Source organism: Myxine glutinosa, chromosome 12 (assembly GCF_964187855.1).
Source record: "Myxine glutinosa chromosome 12, kmMyxGlut1.1, whole genome shotgun sequence".
NCBI lineage: Eukaryota > Metazoa > Chordata > Myxini > Myxiniformes > Myxinidae > Myxine > Myxine glutinosa.
The window spans coordinates 9,832,996-9,856,126 of record NC_136272.1 but is presented as its reverse complement, the minus strand read 5'-3'; the positions used below and the strand labels follow the sequence as shown (position 1 = coordinate 9,856,126).

The 23,131-nt window shown below is 42.9% G+C and overlaps 1 protein-coding gene across 1 annotated transcript; it reads left to right on the top strand.

The window, feature by feature from the left end:
- Window positions 1–228: 228 nt before the first annotated feature.
- Window positions 229–21,401, top strand: SIL1 (SIL1 nucleotide exchange factor). Its single transcript, XM_078766461.1, has 11 exons — window positions 229–287; window positions 431–475; window positions 6,271–6,355; window positions 6,689–6,821; window positions 7,145–7,259; window positions 7,378–7,474; window positions 12,278–12,484; window positions 13,045–13,166; window positions 13,435–13,531; window positions 13,699–13,863; window positions 20,672–21,401. Exons 2-11 carry the CDS (start codon window positions 462–464, stop codon window positions 21,047–21,049), a joined length of 1,413 nt encoding a protein of 470 aa, XP_078622587.1. The 5' UTR covers window positions 229–287; window positions 431–461; the 3' UTR covers window positions 21,050–21,401.
- Window positions 21,402–23,131: the final 1,730 nt, after the last annotated feature.

Below are 23,131 nucleotides of genomic sequence, written 5' to 3'. Positions count from 1 at the left end.
TTTCACGAAAGATTCCTGTCTTGTGTAATATTTAATGGCCATGGCAGAGTAATCAGTGGCAGTGACGTTGATGTGATTGTAGTAATTGTGAAGACCAGTGCTATATACGGCACTAATGAAGACGCTTTATCCGTACATATGGACATGGTGCATACTGTAATGCCTCTTTAACCCATAATTACATTCAACATTTGAATAATTTAGATTTTTATTTTTAAGATTGGAGGAAGCGGAAGTGACGTCCAATCCAAGCCAATCATAAGTTTGCAACGAAGCGGATGTTCGAGGTGGATCGTGTTGTTTATTTATTGATATCAGTTATTGTTTCTTCAGATTTCGTACCTGCTCGTTTGTGTGCACAGTGTTAACCTGAGTTATCACGTGATCTGTTTTAATAAAGCGTTTCCGCTTGAATCGTCGTGTTCCTCAGACGAAAAACAGGGAAACTGGTTGGCAAGTCCATGCGGATGTGGCGGTGAGTGAAAGAGTGCCCGTTGGCACTGGAAACCAAGTCCTGAAAATTATTCCATTCGCTGTTGTTGTTGTTGTTGTTGTTTTAATTAAAATGCTGTGTGAGGTTTTTGCGTTCTATTTCCATTCAAATAGGTTTTTGCAATTAAAACCTCAATTTCGGAAACCACAACGACGTTAAAAAGGAAAAAGCACAAAATATAATCAATACTAGATCGATACTAGATCCTTCTTGCACACATGGACATGAGTCTCCAGGAGAAACTAGTCAGGAAATTTGAGAACCTCTTCAGATGATCTTCACCAAACTCTTGAGAGAGGGAGGTGTACCAAAGTCATGGGAACAAGCTATTGTAGTGCAAATTTTCAAGAAGAGTAAGAAGTCTAATCCAGGTAACTACAGGTCAGTAAGCCTGACCTACTTGGTGTGCAAGTTGATGGGGAAGATCATTAGAAAAGCCTTGATGAAAACACATGGACAAAAACGATCCACTAAGTACAGAGCAGTATGGATTTCACAGTGGAAGATCGAGTGCAACCCAACTACTGGAGGTTCTTGAGGAATGGGCAAGAGATATTGATGGGGATCAAGATATATTGACAAGAGATCAATATTGACTGCATGTACTTGGATTATCGAAAGGGTTTCGACAGTGTGCCACACCAGCGCCTTCTTCGTAAACTTGAGTCGTGTGGAATTGAGGGAATGTCTGCTAAATTTAAAGAGGAGTACTTGACTGGACGCTCACAAAAAAGTTGAAGTGAGAGGAAAGTTGTCACACAGTGTGGATGTTCTGAGCAGTATTCCACACGGAAGTGTACTGGGACCAGTATTGCTCATCCTCTTCATCATTGATCTCCCAGAGGATGTTGACTCAAATCTGAAGCTCTTTTCTGATGACATTAAGCTCTGCAGAATTGTTGACTGGCAAGATGATGCTGAAGCCCTTCAAAGAGACGTTTATGCCATCACTGAATGGTCTAGAAAGTGTAAATTACCATTCAATGAATAGAAATGTAAAGTAGTCCACTATAGGAGTTAAAATCAGATACACATACTCTATGGTAGATGACTCGGGGCAGAAGGAAGTCAAGGAGGTGAAAGAGGAAAAAGACTCGGGCCTTATATTTGATAGTAAGGTCTAACCTTCAGTACTCATGTTGCCAAGACAGCGAACATGAAGCTGGGAATCATTAAAAGATCTTTCTCGGCTCTAAAACAGGAATTATTCGACTCCACAACACCATCGCGAGGCCTACACTAGAATACTGCAACTCTGTATGGTACCCCACATACAAGAAAGACAAGGACCTGATGGAGAAAGTACAACAAAGAACTACCAGACTAATACCTAATTTATGACACCTGGAATACCCAGATAGACTGATAGCCCTGAAATTACCAAGACGAGCCCTTTCGAAGACAAAGGGCAGAACTCATCCAGGTCTTCAAAATTGTCAAGAAGTTTGATAAACTAGAGGTCATGAAATTCTTCAGATGGATGAGGGGTCGAGAACCAGAGGTCACAGACTGAAAATTAAGAAATACCAAATACCACCAGACGAAGGCAGAATGCATCAACAACTGAAACTCACTTCCTGAAAAGTCAGTCAACACAAAAATGGTTAACCATGTTCAAGTCCGCACTGGAAGTACACTGGGCAAATCATCCATTGAAGTACCAACCCCACCAGAGAAATACATGTATCAGCACAGTAACGTGGGGCAAATAAGCATCGCTTCCAGCCTCGAAATCCAAGTAAATTCAAGTAAGTAAGCCACTCGGCAGAGAGCATACCTTCGCCAGTTTGAACAGTTTAAGTTTTGTATACCACTGATGGGCTGGATCCGGACCTGAACCAAAATCGAATTGGCTTGTTCTTGTCACCCAACCAACTCGTACACCAAGTTTTGTCATAAGTCCCAAACAGGGATGAAAATGTAACCACCTCCACCTTCGGGGTGGAGGTAAAAATCGTAGTTTCAACAAATTTGATTAAAGATATTAATTATTCAAAAATTAATGGGAATAATTGTACGCTGTTATCTTTGTACAAGATAAATTAATGAGCAAATGGTAAACCATTGTTATCAACATCATTCCTTTCATGTTTAAAACCAAAATAAATATAAAGTGCTTTGAATCAAAGCTGAAGCTTCTTTGAATCCGAGCTGAAGTTCTTTTTTTAATCCAAGCTGTAGTTTATTTTTTAAATCCGAGCTGCAGTTTCTTTTTTTAATCCGAGCTGTAGTTAATTTTTTTAATCCGAGCTGTAGTTAATCTATCTATAATTCCAGTAATCTCTGTGTGTATGTTTGTATGTTTGTATGTTTGTATGTCTGTGACCGCTGTTTCTCGACAACCACGGGTCCGATATACTTGAAACTTGCCAGGTATATTGCTGGGGACCCGAGGATGTGCCTTTTCAAGGTTTCATATTAATCGGAGAAGTAGTTACCGAGCTATGTCCAAAAAACGATTCAACCAATCAGAGAGCAGCGAGCTATCACGTGTGCCGAACGTGGCGAACAGACTCTGCCTCGGACGGCACATTTGAGAGCGTATTCATTTATTTCACGTTGGAAAACTATGTTGCCGTTAAACTATGTTTTAAAACTAATTAAAACTAATTTGCGATTCATCGTAACTGCGATTTGCGACCTTCCGGACAGTGAAGACTGCACTTCCGGCAGCCAATCACAGAACGCGTTGTTGCGTAGGCGTGGCCGATGTGAGAGCGAGCCGAGCCGAGCGCGTGCGCCATTACGGTTCGTAATTCGATTTCTTCCGGAGAAAATAATAATTTCTCGATTTCTTATGCGCATTATTTCTCCCAATTCAGTCAGAGCGAAGGGCGGAAGCGAAGAGCGTTGTTTTTTTTGTTTATGGGCGTACGGGCGTACGGGCGGGGTAGAGCGTACGGGTAGCGTTTTTTTTTTTTTTTGGCAAGGAACGGGCACCCACGTACGGGCATGCCCTAGTTTTTTTAATCCGAGCTGTAGCTTCTTTTTAAATTTGAGCTGAAGTTTCTTTTTTTAATCGGAGGTGAAGCTTCTTTTTTAATCAGAGCTGAAACTTGTTTGTTAATCCCAGCTGCAGATTCCTTTTTTAATCCGAGCTGCAGTTAATTTTTTTAATCCGAGCTGTAGCTTCTTTTTAAATTTGAGCTGAAGTTTCTTTTTTTAATCAGAGGTGAAGCTTCTTTTTTAATCAGAGCTGACACTTCTTTGTTAATCCCAGCTGCAGATTCCTTTTTTAATCCGAGCTGCAGTTTATTTTTTTAATCCGAGCTGTAGCTTCTTTTTTAATTTGAGCTGAAGTTTCTTTTTTTAATCAGAGGTGAAGCTTCTTTTTTAATCAGAGCTGAAACTTCTTTGTTAATCCCAGCTGCAGATTCCTTTTTTAATCCGAGCTGCAGTTTCTTTTTTTAATCTGAGCTGAAGCTTCTTTTTTAATCCGAGCTGCAGTTAATTTTTTTAATCCGAGCTGAAGTTTCTTTTTTAAATCAGAGGTGAAGCTTCTTTTTTAATCAGAGCTGAAACTTCTTTGTTAATCCTAGCTGCAGATTCCTTTTTTAATCCGAGCTGCAGTTTCTTTTTTTTATCTGAGCTGAAGCTTCTTTTTTAATCTGAGCTGCAGTTAATTTTTTTAATCCGAGCTGTAGCTTCTTTTTAAATTTGAGCTGAAGTTTCTTTTTTTAATCAGAGGTGAAGCTTCTTTTTTAATCAGAGCTGAAACTTCTTTGTTAATCCCAGCTGCAGATTCCTTTTTTAATCCGAGCTGCAGTTTATTTTTTTAATCCGAGCTGTAGCTTCTTTTTTAATTTGAGCTGAAGTTTCTTTTTTTAATCGGAGGTGAAGCTTCTTTTTTAATCAGAGCTGAAACTTCTTTGTTAATCCCAGCTGCAGATTCCTTTTTTAATCCGAGCTGCAGTTTCTTTTTTTAATCCGAGCTGAAGCTTCTTTTTTAATCCGAGCTTAAACTTTTTTTTTTGAGTTGAAGTTTTTTTTTTTAATCACAGCTGAAGCTTCTTTTTTAATCCTAGCTGCAGATTCCTTTTTCAATCCAAGCTGAAGTTCTTTTTTTAATCCGTGCTGAAGTTTATTTCTTTCATCCGAGCTGTAGCTTCTTTTTTAATCCGAGCTGAAGCTTCTTATTTTAATCTGAGCTGAAGATTCTTTTTTAATCCGAGCTGAAGATTCTTTTTTAATCCGAGCTGAAGCTTCTTTTTTAAATCCGAGCTGAAGCTTCTTTAAATTCCGAGCTGAAGCTTCTTTTTAATTCCGAGCTGAAGCTTCTTTTTTAATCCGAGCTGCAGTTTATTTTTTTAATCCGAGCTGCAGTTTATTTTTTTTATCTGAGCTGAAGCTTCTTTTTTAATCTGAGCTGCAGTTAATTTTTTTAATCCGAGCTGTAGCTTCTTTTTAAATTTGAGCTGAAGTTTCTTTTTTTAATCAGAGGTGAAGCTTCTTTTTTAATCAGAGCTGAAACTTCTTTGTTAATCCCAGCTGCAGATTCCTTTTTTAATCCGAGTTGCAGTTTATTTTTTAAATCCGAGCTGTCGCTTCTTTTTAAATTTGAGCTGAAGTTTCTTTTTTTAATCAGAGGTGAAGCTTCTTTTTTAATCAGAGCTGAAACTTCTTTGTTAATCCCACCTGCAGATTCCTTTTTTAATCCGAGCTGCAGTTTATTTTTTTAATCCGAGCTGTAGCTTCTTTTTTAATTTGAGCTGAAGTTTCTTTTTTTAATCGGAGGTGAAGCTTCTTTTTTAATCAGAGCTGAAACTTCTTTGTTAATCCCAGCTGCAGATTCCTTTTTTAATCCGAGCTGCAGTTTCTTTTTTTAATCCGAGCTGAAGCTTCTTTTTTAATCCGAGCTTAAACTTTTTTTTTTTGAGTTTAAGTTTTTTTTTTAAATCACAGCTGAAGCTTCTTTTTTAATCCTAGCTGCAGATTCCTTTTTCAATCCAAGCTGAAGTTCTTTTTTTAATCCGTGCTGAAGTTTATTTCTTTCATCCGAGCTGTAGCTTCTTTTTTAATCCGAGCTGAAGCTTCTTATTTTAATCTGAGCTGAAGATTCTTTTTTAATCCGAGCTGAAGCTTCTTTTTTAAATCCGAGCTGAAGCTTCTTTAAATTCCGAGCTGAAGCTTCTTTTTAATTCCGAGCTGAAGCTTCTTTTTTAAATCCGAGCTGAAGCTTCTTTTTAATTCCGAGCTGAAGCTTCTTTTTTTAATCCGAGCTGAAGCTTGTTTTTAATTCCGAGCTGGAGCTTCTTCTTTGAATCTGAGCTAAAGCTTCTTCCCATCGCTTGTTTACTTGGTTACACCATAGCGTGTGAAGCAAGAAATTGCTCTGTCTGTCTGTAATGCTGTCTGTCTGACAGACACCAGTCTTTGATCGAGGAACAACTTGATTTCAAGACTCACACTCTCTGGGCTGGGGAACTTTGAGACTCTTCTTCTTCCAATCAAGTCCAAGTTCCAATAAAATCCCATGTCCTTTTTCTCAAGACTGTGTGGCATAAGGTGTTCTATAAACTCTAGCTTTTTATAAATTACCAAATTGTTTGATTAAACATTATCACGACCAAATATTTAAAAGGTTTTAAAACTGGTTTATTACAGGAAAAAAAACAAAGTAGTTCTCTTTCTTTCTTCCATTTAACACGATAATGGTTGATGCCATTAATTGTTTTCGGTCGTGTAACTTTGCATGCAAAATTTGTTTTGTTTTTTATCCTTTTGTACTTTATTTTGCTTTGTTTGTTAAATTTGATTTCTTTTTAATTCCCTGAAAGGATGAGATCGATGAGGTTGTTTATGGCTTTCGTACTGGTGCTCTGGGTCTGCAGCATGAAGCTTAAAGCTGTGGACCATTCACAGGTACACCTGGGGTAAGGTGGCAGGGATAGGCTGACCGTTTGCAGTACATTGTACTCGGGGTCATCATTGTTTCTCATTATCCTTCGTTGTGTGTAATTAAATTTCATTGCCTACTCGTATTCCCGAGTGTCACCGTTACATTTTATACACTATTGCTGATCGATTTCTGGGTTACCTGCATTTCACTCGTTATTCTGCCTATGACTTGTTACCTTCCTCAACTCTCATTCGCCCTTTCCACGACTTGTTCTTTGTTGAGCTCCCTTTTGTAGCCCCAATTTCCTTTCTATTCGGTGAGCATAATGAGGTCAACGTGCGCCTTTGACTCAACAGGGTCAGCTGATACTGGTGGACACTGAAGAAAATAAAGCTACAAAGGATGACGATGAGAGTGTTGTGGATAACTTGGATGAGGAAGACCTCGCGGTGTTTCAGCCAACAAACACTTGGCAGAGGGTGCATCCAGGTGGGCTTGGTCCACGACGGGAGTGAAATGTTGTAGGTGATGGGGTGTTGGGGGGCATGTTGTACACGTGGGTGGGACAGTTGTTTACACATTGAATTTTTGCCAGCATGAAGATCAAGATGTTGCTCTGTTTGTAGTGTTGTGCTCAGTATATCATTGTTTCCATGTTTTTCATTTTCAAACCTCGTTAGGATTTTGTACAGTGTGTGCGGACAAGCTTATCTTGTACTAGTATTGAGTGAACAACTGCAAAGTGTATTTGGTAAAATTAAATAGAAAAACAATTTTAAGTGAGATTTGACAAATGGTTTCTTTGTTTATAGGGCAAGGTGTTCCTGCCGGCCTGCATGTCAGACTCAACCTGCAGACAGGGGAACGAGAAGCTAAACTACTAGACCAGAAAGTGGGAGATGCAGGTGGTCCAAGCAAAGGAGATTGGTATGGGTTGTTTGTGCTAACACTCAAGTACTGCTGGGTTTGGGTCCATGGTGAGAATACTCTGTTTTCATGGGAAGCAATTGTCACCGTTGCTGTGTCTGACTCGTGCCACCCTCAGGGAAGGTGTGGCAGATGATGACAGCAGAGTTTTTTCTTCCACTGAGTTGAAGAGGACTCTGAAGCTTCTCAAGGATGATACTGTTGGGCAGGCTAAGGTCAGTGTGAGTGAGAAACTTGTCCAAGTTGTGCCTTTTTGATCATGTTCTATGAACCATGAATAACTTATTTTCTCCGTTTGCACAATCCTATTTGATTTGCACAAGTTCTGGTGTGCGATAGAGAAGCTGATGGAAAACGTGAAAGATGAGGAAGTTGTTGTGGTAGGAGGAGACCTAAATGGACATGTGGGAAGGAGTATGGACGGTTTTGAGGGAGTTCATGGGGGTTACGGATATGGTGTGAGAAATGGAGAAGGTGAAAGGATTTTGGAGTTCGCTGATGGAGCTGATTTGTTGATTTGTAATACTCAGTTCCAGAAAGAGGACAATAAGCTTGTTACATACACGTCAGGTGGGTCGACGACAACCGTTGACTACCTGCTGGTGCGTAGGCGAGATAGGGGGCACCTCCGGGACACAAAGGTGATCCCGGGGGAGGAGGCTGTTTCACAGCACCACTTGGTTGTCTGCAACATAAGGGTGAAAGGTGCGAGGAGAGCTCGGCGGGTGAAGTACCAACCGAGAATGAAGGTGTGGAGGTTGAAAGACTTGACAGTGAGGGGGGGCATTAAAAGAGAGGCTGACTATGGGAGAGGATGATGTGGTTGAACTTGAAAGTGGTTGGAAGTCAATGAAAGATAGTCTGTTGGGAGCCGTTGGTGAAGTATGTGGATGGACAAAAGGACCACCGAGACACTCGGAAACATGGTGGTGGGATGATGAAGTTGGAAAGAAGATTGACGAGAAGAGGAAGAAGTTCAAGGAGTGGCAGAAGGCAAAGGGTATGGGGGCAGAAAAGGCAGAGCATGAAAGTTATAAGGCAGCCAAGAAGGCTGCAATGAAAGAGGTAGCAAAGGCACAGGAGGCATGTAAGAAAATGTTCAGAGAACGCTTGGATTTGGAAGAGGGTCACAGAGCGGTATTCAGGATTGCAAAGCAGATAGCGAAAGAGAGGTGTGATGTGATGGGGGTGAGTTGCTTGAAGGATGAAGTGGGACAAATCGTTGTGGACCCAGATGGAATTAAAGGAAGATGGAAGAGATGTATGGAAATACTGTTGAATGCAGAGAATGAATGGGATGGCAACATAGAGAGTAACCCAGTTTTAGGACCGGCAGAGAAGATAACCGAGAAGGAAGTTGAGGAAGCGATAAAAGCAATGAAGAGTAGAAAAGCGGGAGGGCCGACGGGAGTTGTGGGAGATATGTTGAAGGCAGCGGGAAATTGGGGTGTGCAGAGAATGACAGATATCTGCAATCTGGTTGTGAAAGAAGGCCGCATTCCAGTGGATTGGGAACTGAGTACCCTCGTCCCTCTATACAAGGGGAAAGGTGACCCTCTGGAGTGTGGCTCATATCGAGCGATAAAGTTATTGGAGCATGGAATGAAGGTATTGGAAAGGGTGTTGGAGAGGAGGATAAGGAAGAAAGTGAAGATCGACGAAATGCAGTTTGGATTTATGCCAGGAAGAGGAACGACAGACACGCTCTTTATTGTGAGGCAGTTGCAGGAGAAGTACATGGAGAAGACGAAGAAGTTGTTTCTTGGGATTGTTCATCTGGAGAAAGCATTCGATAGGGTTCCACGTGAAGTAGTGACATTGGCATTGAGGAAGTTAGGAGTGGAGGAATGGTTGATCAGAGTAGTGATGGCAATGTACAAAAGAGCACGCACAGCTGGAAGGACGAAGGACGGGAACAGTGGTGAGTTTGAGGTGAAGGCTGGAGTGCATCAGGGGTCGGTACTAAGTCCACTACTATTTGTAGGTGTGATGGAGGTGCTGGCTCCGAACGTAAAGGAGGGTTTACCGTGGGAGTTGTTGTATGCAGATGATCTGGTGTTGATTGCAGAAAGTATGGATGGACTGAAGGAGAAGATGAACAAGTGGAAGGAATGTATGGAGACAAAAGGTCTGAAGGTGAATATCGGAAAAACGAAGGTGATGGCAAGTGGTAAAGCATGTGGTGAGGTGGAAAGAACTGGGAAGTGGCTGTGTGCTGTGTGCAGGAAGGGTGTCGGAGTGAATTCCATTCAATGTACAATGTGTGCTGTGTGGGTTCATCAAAAATGTAGTGGTTTGAGAGGGTCATTAACCAGTGTGGCAGCTACATTCAAGTGTAAGGTGTGCACAGAGGGAGCTGCAAATGGAGGAATTGTTGAGTTGGATCTTGGAGACGGCGTGAAGCTGGAAGGTGTGAAAACATATTGTTACGTAGGAGACATACTGAATGGAGAAGGTGGATCAGACTCGGCAACGGTTGCTCGAGTGAGATGTGCATGGAAGAAGTTTTGGGAACTGAGTGGCGTGCTGACGAGGAGGGGAGTGTCATTGAAGCTGAAGGGAAAGGTGTATGCCGCATGTGTGAGAAGTGTTGTGATTTATGGGAGCGAGACATGGGTAATGAACGTAGAGCAGCAACGAAGGCTGGAAAGGGTGGAAATGCGAATGGTTCAGTGGATGTGCGGAGTATCGTTGAGAGAGAGGAAGACAAATGATGAATTGCGAAAGATGATGGGAATAGAGCCTGTGATGGATGCTGTGAAGAGAAACAGGTTGAGATGGTTTGGTCATGTGTTGAGGAAGGATGAAAGTGACTGGTTGAGAAGAGTGATGGAAATGAATGCAGAAGGAAGTGGAGGACGGGAAGACCGAGAAAGACTTGGCTAAAGGTGGTGGCAGAAGAAATGCGGGCAAGGGTGTTAACAAGGGGAGATGCAGAAAATAGGGCAAAATGGAGAAGATTGTCATGGGGACCGCAAGGCTCACCCTCGCTCTAGCAGGGAAAATGGCCTTAAAATGCCTGTTGTTGTTGTTGTTGTTGTTGTTGCACAATCCTATTTGATCACAAGTGACTCCATGACTTTTCCCGCTATATTGTCTACTAGTGAGGTACCGGTGCTATGCACGGGTTGGAAGTCAAAAGCAAGCAAACAATGTGGAAATGATCAATGCTAAACCATGGAACCAATGAAGTCCACATTCCTGTTTCACCTGAAGTCGAACGTCAGGCATTGACAGCACGTTAGCGAAGGACTTGGACAAAAAACGTACCCCGTCTCAATGTTTCTCCACCCAGTCAATGGCGAATCTGCATATGGTGAACCCGCGAATGTCACGGTTAGAAAGTAGAGGCACTCACGTCATTTATTCATTCATTTTTAACCTAAATATCTCTTTTCATTCCAAACAGCATCATTCCAATCATAAATTGATACTACAACAAAATACTGTGTTAAAGCACGATTGTATCGAGATATTATCAAACCAGCCCATATCGTCATCTGTTCACTTCCGGATTAGGGATCAGGTCCGTATCGAGTCAATTTCGAAATCATAATTTTATTGAGGAATTTATGAAACCTCCTACCTACCTTACAATATCCGCTGGGACCCCAAAACGTTCCGCAGAAGGCTTGGCGGGGCTAGCCCCAAAACTGAGGGAGTAGTTTGTGGACGGACAGACAGACAGACAGACACTCCTGTTTTGATATATGGATATTTACATTGATTATATCACATGACTATAGTCTATATAGATATGGTGACTATATATGGTCTATAATCTATATCACAGGACTTAGAATTACGTTTATCCTAATTAATTCATCCCACTTTGGGAGTAATCCCCTTCCTCCCCCCTGTTCATTTTCTGCATACTTGGATTCACCTTATGCAGCCATTGGGAACACTGTACAGTTCTGCGGCATGTGCTCGGGGGTTGTCGTTTTCCAGGCAAAATGTTGAATCGGGTATAAATGAGTTGGGGAAGTTCAACCTTTTCGTATATTTTTCCATGTGTGAATATTGCATGGTGGCAGTGGTGGGACAGGAACCCACGTCTTTGAAGCCGAAGCCTCAGTGCAGCACCTTGGTGACAAACCTATCGTTCCTGTAGGAATAAGAAATGAAGTCCTTAATAGGGTCCATGAGCCACGAGGTAATAGACTGGTGTAAGGTTTGAGGAATAGTCTGCTGGCCTGGCATTTAAAAGCACATTGAAGAGACTGCTGTCGCAAATGTGCCCAATGTCACAGAAACAACCAAGGGAAGCCTTTCTTGCCTCATGAAGTTCCATGGTATCCATGGCAAAAGCTGGACGCAGACGTGTTTCAGCTTTGGGACCAAAATTACCTGTGCGTTGTGGATTGCTATTTCAAATTTCCCAAACTTAAGACAGGTGATACCGGCATCAATCGCTTGGGATCTCATTTTGAGTGACATGTTATTACCTCCACCAGCGAAGGTGGACGGAGGTTTTGTTTTCACCTCTGTCTATCTGTTTGTCTGTGAGCAAGACATCTCAAAAAATTGTGGACGGATTCGGACGAAATTTGGTGGACAGGATGGGTGTGTAATGAGGAAGAATTCATTAGATTTTGGTGAAGATCCAGATCTGGATACAATAATTTTTTAAGTGATTCTTCACAATTAAGATATAGGGCCAAAACTATATACTGTGTAGCATGATATTTCAAAACATTGGGGACATGTGACATTTAGTGGATGATTTGGGATGGTGACGAGAACAAGCCAATTTGATTTTGGTTAAGGGCTTGATGCAGATCCGGCCTATCAGAAGTATACAAACGTAAACTGTTCATTCTGGAGGAGGTATGCACTCTATCGGGTTCCAGATGAATTGCTAGCAGATAACGTGTACTGAGTTACAACAATTCGCCAAGGCGTTAGGATTTGGAATCGCGACCGATATCCCCCAGTCTAATGGTGTGAGCCAAAGGACAGTTGGGACCATGAAACAGCTGGGTTGAGGTTTTGCAATGATGATTCTTCTTCTTTAGCAGATGGATGGTGTCAAAACTGAGAGCGATTCGAGGCAATCTTTTCGATCTATGGAGGAACTTCGCAAGGATTTTGAAGAGCTGGGGCTGTTTGCGGAGCCAGATTCTGCGGTTATGGCTCGCCTTCTCGAAGTGATAAATAACACCAGATCTCTGCTTGAGGTTCGGCGCCACGCCCTCCGCGAGCTCGAGTACCATGTGCACCAGGTACGTTGGGATAACTGTTTGACGGAGATAATCATGGTCTTGTAGATCCTGCTAAATGCTATTGAAGGTCTTTTGGAAGAGATCTCGTATCTTTTTTTGTGAATTTGGCGGACCCTAAAAGGGGTGTTGCTGAACCTTTACCCAGGCATGTTGATTACCTCCACCACCATAGGTGGATGGAGGTTATGTTTTCACCCCTGTCTGTCTGTCTGTCGGTTTGTTTGTTTGTGAACAAAATATCTCAAAAAGTTGTGGACGGATTCAGACGAAATTTGGCAGAGAGGTAGTGTATGTGACATGGACGAAATGATTAGATTTTGGTGAAGATCCAGATCCGGATCCGGCTACTAGAATTTTAAAAGTGATTCTTCACCATTGAGTGGTATGGCCAACCAGGCGGAGGTGTGCTCTCTACTGAGTGCTGTTATAGTTAGCGTCTTTGTTTATTAATGTGCCTTACAAAATAATAATAAACTATTGAGCATGGGTAGTTTGGGGGGAAACGTAAAAATGGCTAGAGGGAAATGCTGTCATGACTGGTGTGCCTTTGTCTCAAACAGGTGGACAATGCTCAGGACCTTGTAAAACTTGGAGGCCTAATTATACTTGTCCGGGCCCTGAATGACAGCATGCCAGAGATCCGCGAAGGCTCGGCCTTTGTCCTCGGCTCAGCTCTGTCCAGGTATAAGGCTGCGTAGATCCTTCTGCCATTGTCTGTTCAACATAACAGGGCGTGGCACTTTTATTAATGTCAACTCTGTAATCATTCAACATTGATAATTATATATGTGCATCCTCTTCTTCATCATCAGCCTTTCCCCCTCCTCCACCACCTCTTAACTCCCATTCCTAAAGCAAATATGTGATTCCAGGACTTATCTGAAAGTAAAGAAAGTAATGTGAATATGGAGAAAGGTATCCAAGTGAGCAAATCTTGTCCACATTCGCAGCAATCCACAAGTGCAAGTGCAGGCAGTAGAGGGAGGACTTTTGCAGAGGTTGGTTGTGCTCTTGGCCACTGACCACAGCCTACCTGTGCGCAAGAAGGTACATCTGATTTCTTCACTCACTGAATGCAAAGCCTGAATCTATTAGTTCATTTATTTTTAATGAAACAAACATTTTGGACTTTTTTGATGAGAATTATAAAGCTTGGTCAAACGTTTGTGCAGAATACAACACTAACGTCACTCCCCATGCTTGTGTGCCCATAGGCCCTCTTTGCTATTGCCACTATGCTGCGCCACTTTCCTTATGCCCAGCGCCGTTTCCTGGACCTCGGTGGGATCTCTCTCCTCAGCCAGCTGCTTGAGACCGACAGGGATCGATCTCTTTGGATACGAATCGTGACCTTGGCCTACGACATGTTGTGGGAGAAGGTGATTCTACATTCCGATAGTTTGTAAAATTCAGGGTGTGCAGCAATGTTTGTTCAACGTCTTAGAAGTTTCTGTTTTCCTCTCTCTACATGAGGTCGTGGCTCATAGAAGAACGAGGTGACAGAGAGTGGAAAAGGCAACAAACTGATGGTGGGGCCACAATTGGACACAGTAAGCAAGTAAACGAGAGAACAGGACAAAAAGGAAATGCATTTACCTGCACATAAGACAATTGGATTCAGTTAGGTAGGGCTAATGTGGGTAGGATTGGGGGTGACTTGAGATAGTCGTGCGCTGTTGTTTGAAACCCCAGAGGGAAGAGTGTGATTGAATAGTCTGCAAGGCAGTTCCACAACCAGGAGTAAAGAGGAACACAAGAGATTGGAGGTGTGCCTTGAGCCTCTTAAACCCCCCCCCCCCCCTCAACCCCCACTCATCCTACCCCCTCAAAATTGTCCACCTCACCAAACCCCCTCAAAGCTTCCCCTCACCCCACCCAGTAAAAGCCTCCGCTCCCCCATCCTGCACCCTCCCAATGCCCTCCTCCTCTGTCCCTCACTGTGTGGACCTCAAACATCTGATGTCTCCGTTCCGACCTGATGGATCTCTCAATTCAGGAAGTTTTTAATAAACCGGACATCATCTGTTTAACATAATCCTTCCTCCCACAGGACGTCCTTGCCTCTTTAGGGTCTCATCCAGTTTGATAGGCATGAACATTGCAGGCATGTTGGTGGTCTTTCTGTCTTCTACCGACTCCTCTCCGGCCTTGCTCCCCCAGCTCTCTCTGTGCTCTGTCCCCCAAATATTCCTACAGGTCGCACAAGATCTGCCAGCAACCCTCTGATGGTTAAACTGCCAAAATCAAGTCTCTCTGCTCACCTTCACTCTTTCATTCCTCTTTTCTCCCGCCTCTGGAACAAACTCCCCCACTCCCTTCAATCCCACACCTCCCTCCCGGTCTTCAAAACAGCTGTTCACCACCATCTCTTATCTTCCCCCATCCAAAACCTTGATCTTTTCTACCCCCACTAATTCACCCCAGATACACTTTTTTGAAATTTCAACTTCTTTCCTGGAAGTCCTTGCAGTGTCCATATGTTTTATACCTCCCCCACCTCCCCGCAAGCCCTCTCCCTCCTACAGTTCTCTCGATGTCCTTGCTCTCAAATGTTGTGTTTGTGTCCTTCCCCCTCTCGCCCCATCTTGTCTACCGCTCCCCTTATTTTGTGTTTTATGTGTCGGTTTGACTTTTTGTGTGATTAATGTTAGCTCTTTCACGAGCCTCGATCTTGTATACAAAAAAACCAAAAAAAACCTGACCCGGCAGCAGAGTTGGACTTTAGCTCAGTAACTCAATTTCTCACAGCCCTTGCATTGATCTTACACCTCCCAACCCCCAGGAGTATGTTTAGCTGCAACTTCCCCATCACTCCCACCCCTTGTTTGTTTGTGATGACTTCATCTACATCTCTCTCTCTCTCAGACAACATGGACAAACTTTTAACTACTCATCCCAACTATTTCTTCCTCATAGGTGACGATTTTAATTGTCACCCTGCAACATGGCTGGTTATTGGTACCTCTCACCATCCATGACAGTTCAGCAAAGGACTTCTCCATGGGACTGACGCAATCGGTGAACTTTCCAACCCAGATTTCTGTCAATGGCAAATCCTCCCTTCTGGACTTGGTGATGACTGACTTTCCCACAAATGTCTCCTGTTATTCCTGTACTCCATTTGGCTCATCAGATCATGTGCTTGAGAGAGTCAACATCTCTCTGGCTATTTTCAGAGCGCTGCCTCATCGCCGGTGAGTCTAGCAGCTCACTCAAGCAGATTGGTAGGGACTGCAAGCCGCCATCTCTCTTCAGAATTGGTCTCCCATATCTACCGCTTCTGATGTTAACTCAGCCTGGAAATTCTTCCACAGAAACTTGCTCTCTCTCTTATACACAGATTCATCCCATCTCGTCTTCAGTTATCCTACCCTTCCTCCCCGTCCATGGTACACTGAATCTTGTGGTGTGGCAATTTCTCTGAAACAACTTGCCTTCTCTTCGTGGAAAGCAATGCCAACCAAAGGCAATCTCAAATCATTCCATAAAGCCCGCAAGGAGTGTGTCCACTTGCAGTAGAGCCAGAAAACAACATCTCACCAACCTCAAGATTGAATTTTCAAACTTGTCTCCCTCCTCTAAATCCTGGTGGCACCTTGTTAAGTCTGTCTCTGGTGTATGCTCCCCTTCCATCCATTTCCTCTCTTCAAATGGTACCACAGCTGACTCTGCTCATGAGAAGGCCGAATGCCTCAATTCTGTGTTTGCTTCCAAATGTCGTGTCACCAACCCCTCGCTCTCTGTATTCACCGTTCCCAGTCATACCCAACTGCTCCTGTGCTCTATATTTTGCACCAGAAAAGGTGGATACGTTTCTTTCAACCCTGGACTCTGATTCTGCAATTGGACCAGACGGCATCAGCTCGCATGTCCTAAAAACCTGCTCTGCTGCTCTTGCACATCCTCGCTCTGCCATTTTCACCTTGTCATTTACCACAGGTCATCTTATATCTGCCTGGAAATCCGCCAACATCGCAGCAGTACATAAAAAGGTACAAAACTGATCCCCTCAACTTCAGACCTATCGGCTTCCAATCATCAACAAGGTCATTGAATCCATCATCACAGTTGATTATGAAATACTTCCTTTTCTCCAATGGCCTAATCTCAGATCAATTCAGATTCAAACCAGGTCACTTCACCTTGAACATGCCGCTCCTACTCTCCTAACAATGGATGGAGGCCTTTAATGTCAGGCATGAGATCAAGGTCATCTCTCTAGACACATCTCAAGCTTTCGATTTGGTCTGGCATCATGTCTTGCTTGCTCTCCAACCTTTCTGCCTACGACATCCAAGGCCAACTCCACACATGACTTACTGACTTCCTCAACTCACGCAATCAACATGTTGCCATCAATGTAACCCTTTCCTTCCCTATCCCAATGGAGGCTGCAGTTCCCCAAGGCAGTGTTTTGGGCCAAGTCTTATTTCTCCTCTCTATAAATGACCTCTCCGATGCTCTGGGAAACCTTCTCATCCATTTTTTTTGCAGAAGACTCCACATTGTGTTTTACAGCACCCTATCCCTTTGCTCGGCAGACAGCAGCTGCATTCCTCTATCCGCTGATCTAGAAATGATTATACACTGGTCTGGAAAAAAAAATGGAACATGTCCTTCAATCCTGGGAAATATCAGTCTAACCCTATCGCTATGGAAGGATCGTCAAATGAGCCCATCGATCTATTTCCTTGGTCAGCCACTCAAAGATTGTCTCTTGAACATCGAGGGCTCACCATCAGCTATGACCTTTGCTGGGCTAACCAGGTAGCAATCCTGACCTCCAAAGCCAGCCGCAGACTGGGCATCCTCCATCGATCCAAGTCTTTCCATGGAAAATAAGATCTACTCACAATCCACAATGCCATTGTCAGTAGCTCAGTGGTATACTCCTCTCTGCTGTGGGCTGACACTTCAACATCACATCTGGCTCTCCTGGATTCTGTGGAATCTAAAGCTCTGAAAATTATTGGAATCTCCCATAATGAGGCCGAAGCACAGAGTATGTTTCTCTCACATCACAGACAGGTTGATGGTATATTTGTTTTCTACTGTCTCTTTTCTAATATTGCTCCCTCTGCTCTCCGTTCAACGACCCTCCTTATTTACTTCAAGATGCACATCTTCTTCCTGCAACCCCCTCCTTGTCAGGCTTCCAAAATCCAGGCCGAGGGCACATCTCAACTTCTTTTTTTTATTGTTGTTCATTTCTTTCTTTTTTCCTTGCTTCTTTTTTTTATCCCTCTGCTGCTGAAGTTGCTGGAGGCATTATGTTTTCAGGTTGTCCTTCCGGCTGTCCTTTCGTCCATCCATGATAGGTTTTCGTTACCGTGATAACTTGAGAACGGCTGAAAGGATCTTAGTCAAACTTGGTGCAGGTATGTATAATGGGGTAAAGATTAACTGATTAGATTGTGGGGTCACATGGTCAAAGGTCAGAGGTCACATTGGATCAAATTCCCATTACCGCGATAACTTGTGAACCAATAATGTGATTCTAACTAAAGTTGGTACAAGTATGTATTATGTTGCAAAGATGAACTGATTTCATTTTGGGATCAAGAGGTCAAAGGTCAGAGTCTGTAATAGGTTTTTGTTACTGCAAAAACTTAAGAACTGAAGGTAACTAAGTCAAACTTGGTACAAGTATGTATAATGACGCAAAGATTACCTGATTGGATTATGGGGTTAAGAGGTCAAAGGGCAAAAGTCCCATTAGGTAAAAATACTGTTGCTGAGCTAACTTGTGAACCAGTGATAAGATTTTGACCAAACTTGGTGTAAGTGTATATTATGATGAAAAGATGAACTGATTAGATTTCTGCATCAAAGGTCAGAGGTCATGTCAGGTAAAAATGTGATACTTGAGAAAAGCTGAAGGGATTTGAATCAAACTTGGCACAAGAATGTATAAGGATGTAAAAATGTGGGTGGAGGTATATCGGTCGACGTCGCGACATTGAAGACTGCCCTTCTAGTTTGTACATAAAATAAAGGCGAAGAGCTAGAGTACTGAATGGATTTTGATGCAACAGAATAAATATAGAGCAGCAACGAAGGCTGGAAAGGGTGGAAATGCGAATGGTTTGGTGGATGTGCGGAGTATCGTTGAGAGAGAGGAAGACAAATGATGAATTGCGAAATATGATGGGAATAGAGCCTGTGATGGATGCTGTGAAGAGGAGCAGGTTGAGATGGTTTGGTCATGTGTTGAGGAAGGATGAAAGTGACTGGTTGAGAAGAGTGATGGAAATGAATGTAGAAGGAAGTAGAGGATGGGGAAGACAGAGAAAGACTTGGCTAAAGGTGGTGGAAGAAGAAATGCGGCCAAGGGGGTTAATACGGGGAGATGCAGAAAATAGGGCAAAATGGAGAAGATTGTCATGGGGTCTGCAAGGCTAACCCCTGCTATAGCAGGGAAAATGGCCTTAAAATGCCTGTTGTTGTTGTTGTTGTTTTGTTGTTGAAGTGTGTGGCGTCACCATGCCTAGATCAAAAGAGCTCTCTGAGGCCTTCAGAAAGAAGGTTATAGATGCCTACGGGTCTGGGAAGGGATTTAAAAAGATCTCCAAACAATTTGAAATCAATCATTCGACTGTCCGGAAGATAATCTACAAGTGGAGAAGATTCCAAACAACTGCCAACTTGTTCAGGCCAGGCCGCCTCAGCAAGTTCAGCCCGAGAGCAGACCGCAAGATGCTGAAAGAAGTCTCTAATAACCCCAGAATGTCATCACGGGACCTACAGGTAGCTCCCGCCACTGTTGATGTCAAAGTGCACGAGTCTACCATTAGAAAGAGGCTGCACAAATTTGATCTACATGTGAGGTGTGCCAGGAGGAAACCTTTGCTGTCCAGAAAGAACATCAGGGCAAGACTAAAGTTTGCCAATGAACTCCAGCAAAGACCAGCAAAGGCAAAGACCAGCACTTCTGGAACAATGTGCTCTGGACAGATGAGTCAAAGGTAGAGCTATTTGGCCACAGTACCAGAAGACATGTGTGGTGAAAACCAAAGACAGCATTTGACCACAAGAACCTGATACCAACTGCAAAGCATGGTGGTGGAAATATTATGGTTTGGGGCAGCTTTGCTGCATCAGGGCCTGGGCAGCTCACCATCATAGAAGCCACTATGAATTCTTCATTGTACCAGCGGGTGCTTGAGGATAATGTGAGACCATCTGTCGGAAAGTTGAAGCTCAAACGAAGGTGGACCTTGCAACATGACAATGACCCTAAATATACCAGTAAATCCACCAAGGAATGGCTGAAAAGAAAGAAATGGAGGGTTCTGGAATGGCCAAGTCAAAGCCCGGATCTAAATCCCATCGAGATGTTGTGGGGGGATTTGAAACGAGCTATGCATGCAAGAAACCCCTCAAACATCGCACAGCTGAAAGAATTCTGCATGGAGGAGTGGGCAAAAATTTCTTCCAGTTGATGTCAGAGACTGGTAGACAGTTATAAGAAATGCCTACTTGAGGTTGTTTCTGCCAAAGGGGGCAATACCACCTATTAGAGCCAAGGGTGTACTTACTTTTTCCACATGCGAAATTTGCATTTATGTTTATTTAAATTATACAATGGACTACAAAATGTAAATGTTTCATGATATTTGTTATATTATATCCCCTTTATCTATCAATATTGTTGAAATGTAGATCAAATAGCTGTACGTTGAAATATGTTGAAAAAGTCAAAACTTTACATGGGGTGTACTTACTTTTTCACGTGACTGTATGTTGTCTCACTCTTCCCTCTCGGACTTCAAACAGTGTACTACCATCTAAAATCGATCCCAATTCTGACCCACGATCTATTACCTGCCTTTTTACCTTTCCTAACCCAAACCTCTTACTTGTTATTTTCAGTATTGTCTCCCTTCCCTCCTCTTTTCCTGTTCATTCGTTATGGAGGTTTGTCCCAATGTCAGTTCTACCTTGCTCTTCCATGAGCCTCACTCCTGTAAAGAAAAACATACTCTTTCAACTGTAGATCTGGAATTCAAGTGGGTCATGTTAATTGTGTGTCTTTAATGATGTCATTTTCTTTTTTTTGCAAAATAAGTTAATCAAAATGATTCTGGAGTTTGATTTAAATGCACATGATTTGATCGAGTTTATTATTGCTTCTTCAAATAGAACGTTCTTATTTTCATGCTCATTAATCCTACGCTGCCACTGCAGCACGAGGCTGATCGCCGGGCTGAGGTGGAACCAGAATCACAATGGGAACGTGCAGAGAAGGTGGAGCGGGCACGTCAATACAGCGCCATTTCCCTACTGCCCACCCTACGGCAGCACGGTTGGTGCGAGCGTTTGCCGGCTCTTCTCGCGCACCCAGATCATGACGCGCGGGAGAAGGTCCTCCGATGTATGGCCGAGTTGATGAGGGAATGTCGTGAGGAGTTCCTTAGTGCATCAGGTTTACAAGCAGCACTGGGGGAGCTGCAGTCAGAGTACCAAAAGCTGGCGGCTACGGAGCAGATTGAGAATGAGCCGGAGGGATACTTTAATAGAATGCTGTACTCGGTGCAAGAACTGCAAAGGCAGTTTGGTTGGTGAGATTTGAAGGAATTTATTTTGGAGGTAGAGGAAACAGACTGGGAAGGAAAAGATGATGTGGCTGTTCAGGTTGGGAATATAATTTATTGGGAGGCTGAAATGCTATTTTTTGATAAATTCAGAGCAGTGGTGCCTCCGATCACATGCCGATGTAAAATATGCAATATTTAATATTTTTGGAATTGAAAATGTGACAAAACTGTTTTGAGAAACTTCAGCTTCAGGAAACTTTTGGGAAACTTTGAAATTTGAAATCCAAAACAAAACCTTGGCTGCCAGACAAATTCTGCCAAATGTGCAATGTTAATGTGACGATTTAATTGGCATTTGGAAATAAAAGTTTGCACTTTAAGGGGCTACGCGTAACTTCATTTTTCCAACTTGTCATGGTTCATGTCTGTCAGTCTGTCCGTCTGATCAGTTTATGATCGAAGAACCACTTATCTACATCGAATGTTACATTTTGAACACGAATCGGAACATGAAGTCTGAATTTGTCCTGACCGCGCGTGCGCAGAGAGTGAGACAATTAGGAGTCTTCCCATGTACTTTTTCTCAAGACTGCATGGGGTAAGGTGTTCTATTAACTCCCTAGTTGTTTTTGTCATGGAATTCCTTAGTACCGTATTTGCAATGTTAAGTAAAAAGTAGAACAATGTGACTGGTGGATAATCATTGTAAAAACGGAACATAACGAGCAACTCAACGTCAGTCAAAAGCAGTCATCGTTGTTAAACAATATTACAGCTGAGTGGTAGGGTAGGGAATTTTCCCAGGCACGTGTGGATCCATGTCTGAACAAGTTATGGCCTTCGAGGTATGAGGGTGGGGGCATATGATTGGCCCTCAAGAGAAGAGGCACGCAGTTATAAACTGTGAATCGGGCAGAGCAGAGAGGGCGCCAACAGACAGAGCAAGGAAGGAGAGATCGACTTTTGCTGAGGCAGGGTGGAGAAACGGAGGGAGCAATTCAAGGAAAGAGGAGATATTTGTGTAGCCCCATTCATTACTTCAGTTTCACTCAAGGTGAGTTTTACCCCCTTCAAAATAAGGAATTTATCAGAGGCTCGGTGTTCATCGTGCTCTGGCCTGAGGGAAACTGATGTGATGTCCGAAGCATCCTGTGTTTGGCTAGCGTTGTTCTGCAATGAGCTAAACAAAGCACCATTTCTGACCACTATCGCAATGCACTTACCTTATAAGGTCGTCTTCAAATACTGTTCCGTCACCTGGTTCACAAGTGCCTTAAATGCAAATTGTTACTGCCTCCACCGCTCACTTTACTGACAAGTTGACCATGCACTGTTTCATTATAAATTAGTTTCAGGTGCCTCAAGTGCTCACTGCACTGTGGAGTCAATAATCGTGCGTGTGTGTGTGTGTGCGTGAATTTTTTCACAGACTACGACTGCTGCCTTGGTTTCAGAATTCAGAGAGTGAATCGTGATGATGCATTTTGGTGAACTGTAACTTCTGTGTATTTTCATAGTGAAAGATAGGTTTAAGATAATCTGGGTAATCTGTTTAAAATGTGTAAATTGTAAATAAAAAGTTAGTTTTCTATTACAAATATAGCATGAACTTTCTTGACAGACATATCTCTCTTTCTCGCCACCACAAGCACAGACCATCTTGGTCTTCTCTTTCTCAAGTCTTTCTCAGTACTCTCAGCTTTGAGTCTCTAATGTCCACACTACCCTGCTTATCATTTTGTGTTATCCCACACATCCATCTCGTCACCCTCAGCTTCGTCATCTCTCCTTTTCTTGTCTTCTACTTTCAGTCTTCCCCCTCCCTCTCTCCCTCCTGAAAAATGTGAATTGATGACTCGTCGTCAGGTGTTCCTCGACATAAACATCCATAACAAAGCGAAAAGGCCACTTTGCGTCCAGTAGAATACGGATCCATCAGTGTTAACTGTTAGCTTTAAACAAAATGGCTAACTTTTCTGTATAAGATCACCATAGTAATTGTTTCTGCATTAAGAAGGAAAAAGCCTGAGTGAAATAGGTCATATCACTCGATTTTCAAAGTGTCATATCGAAAGCACAATCAACAAGTACAGAGAAACATCATCTGTAA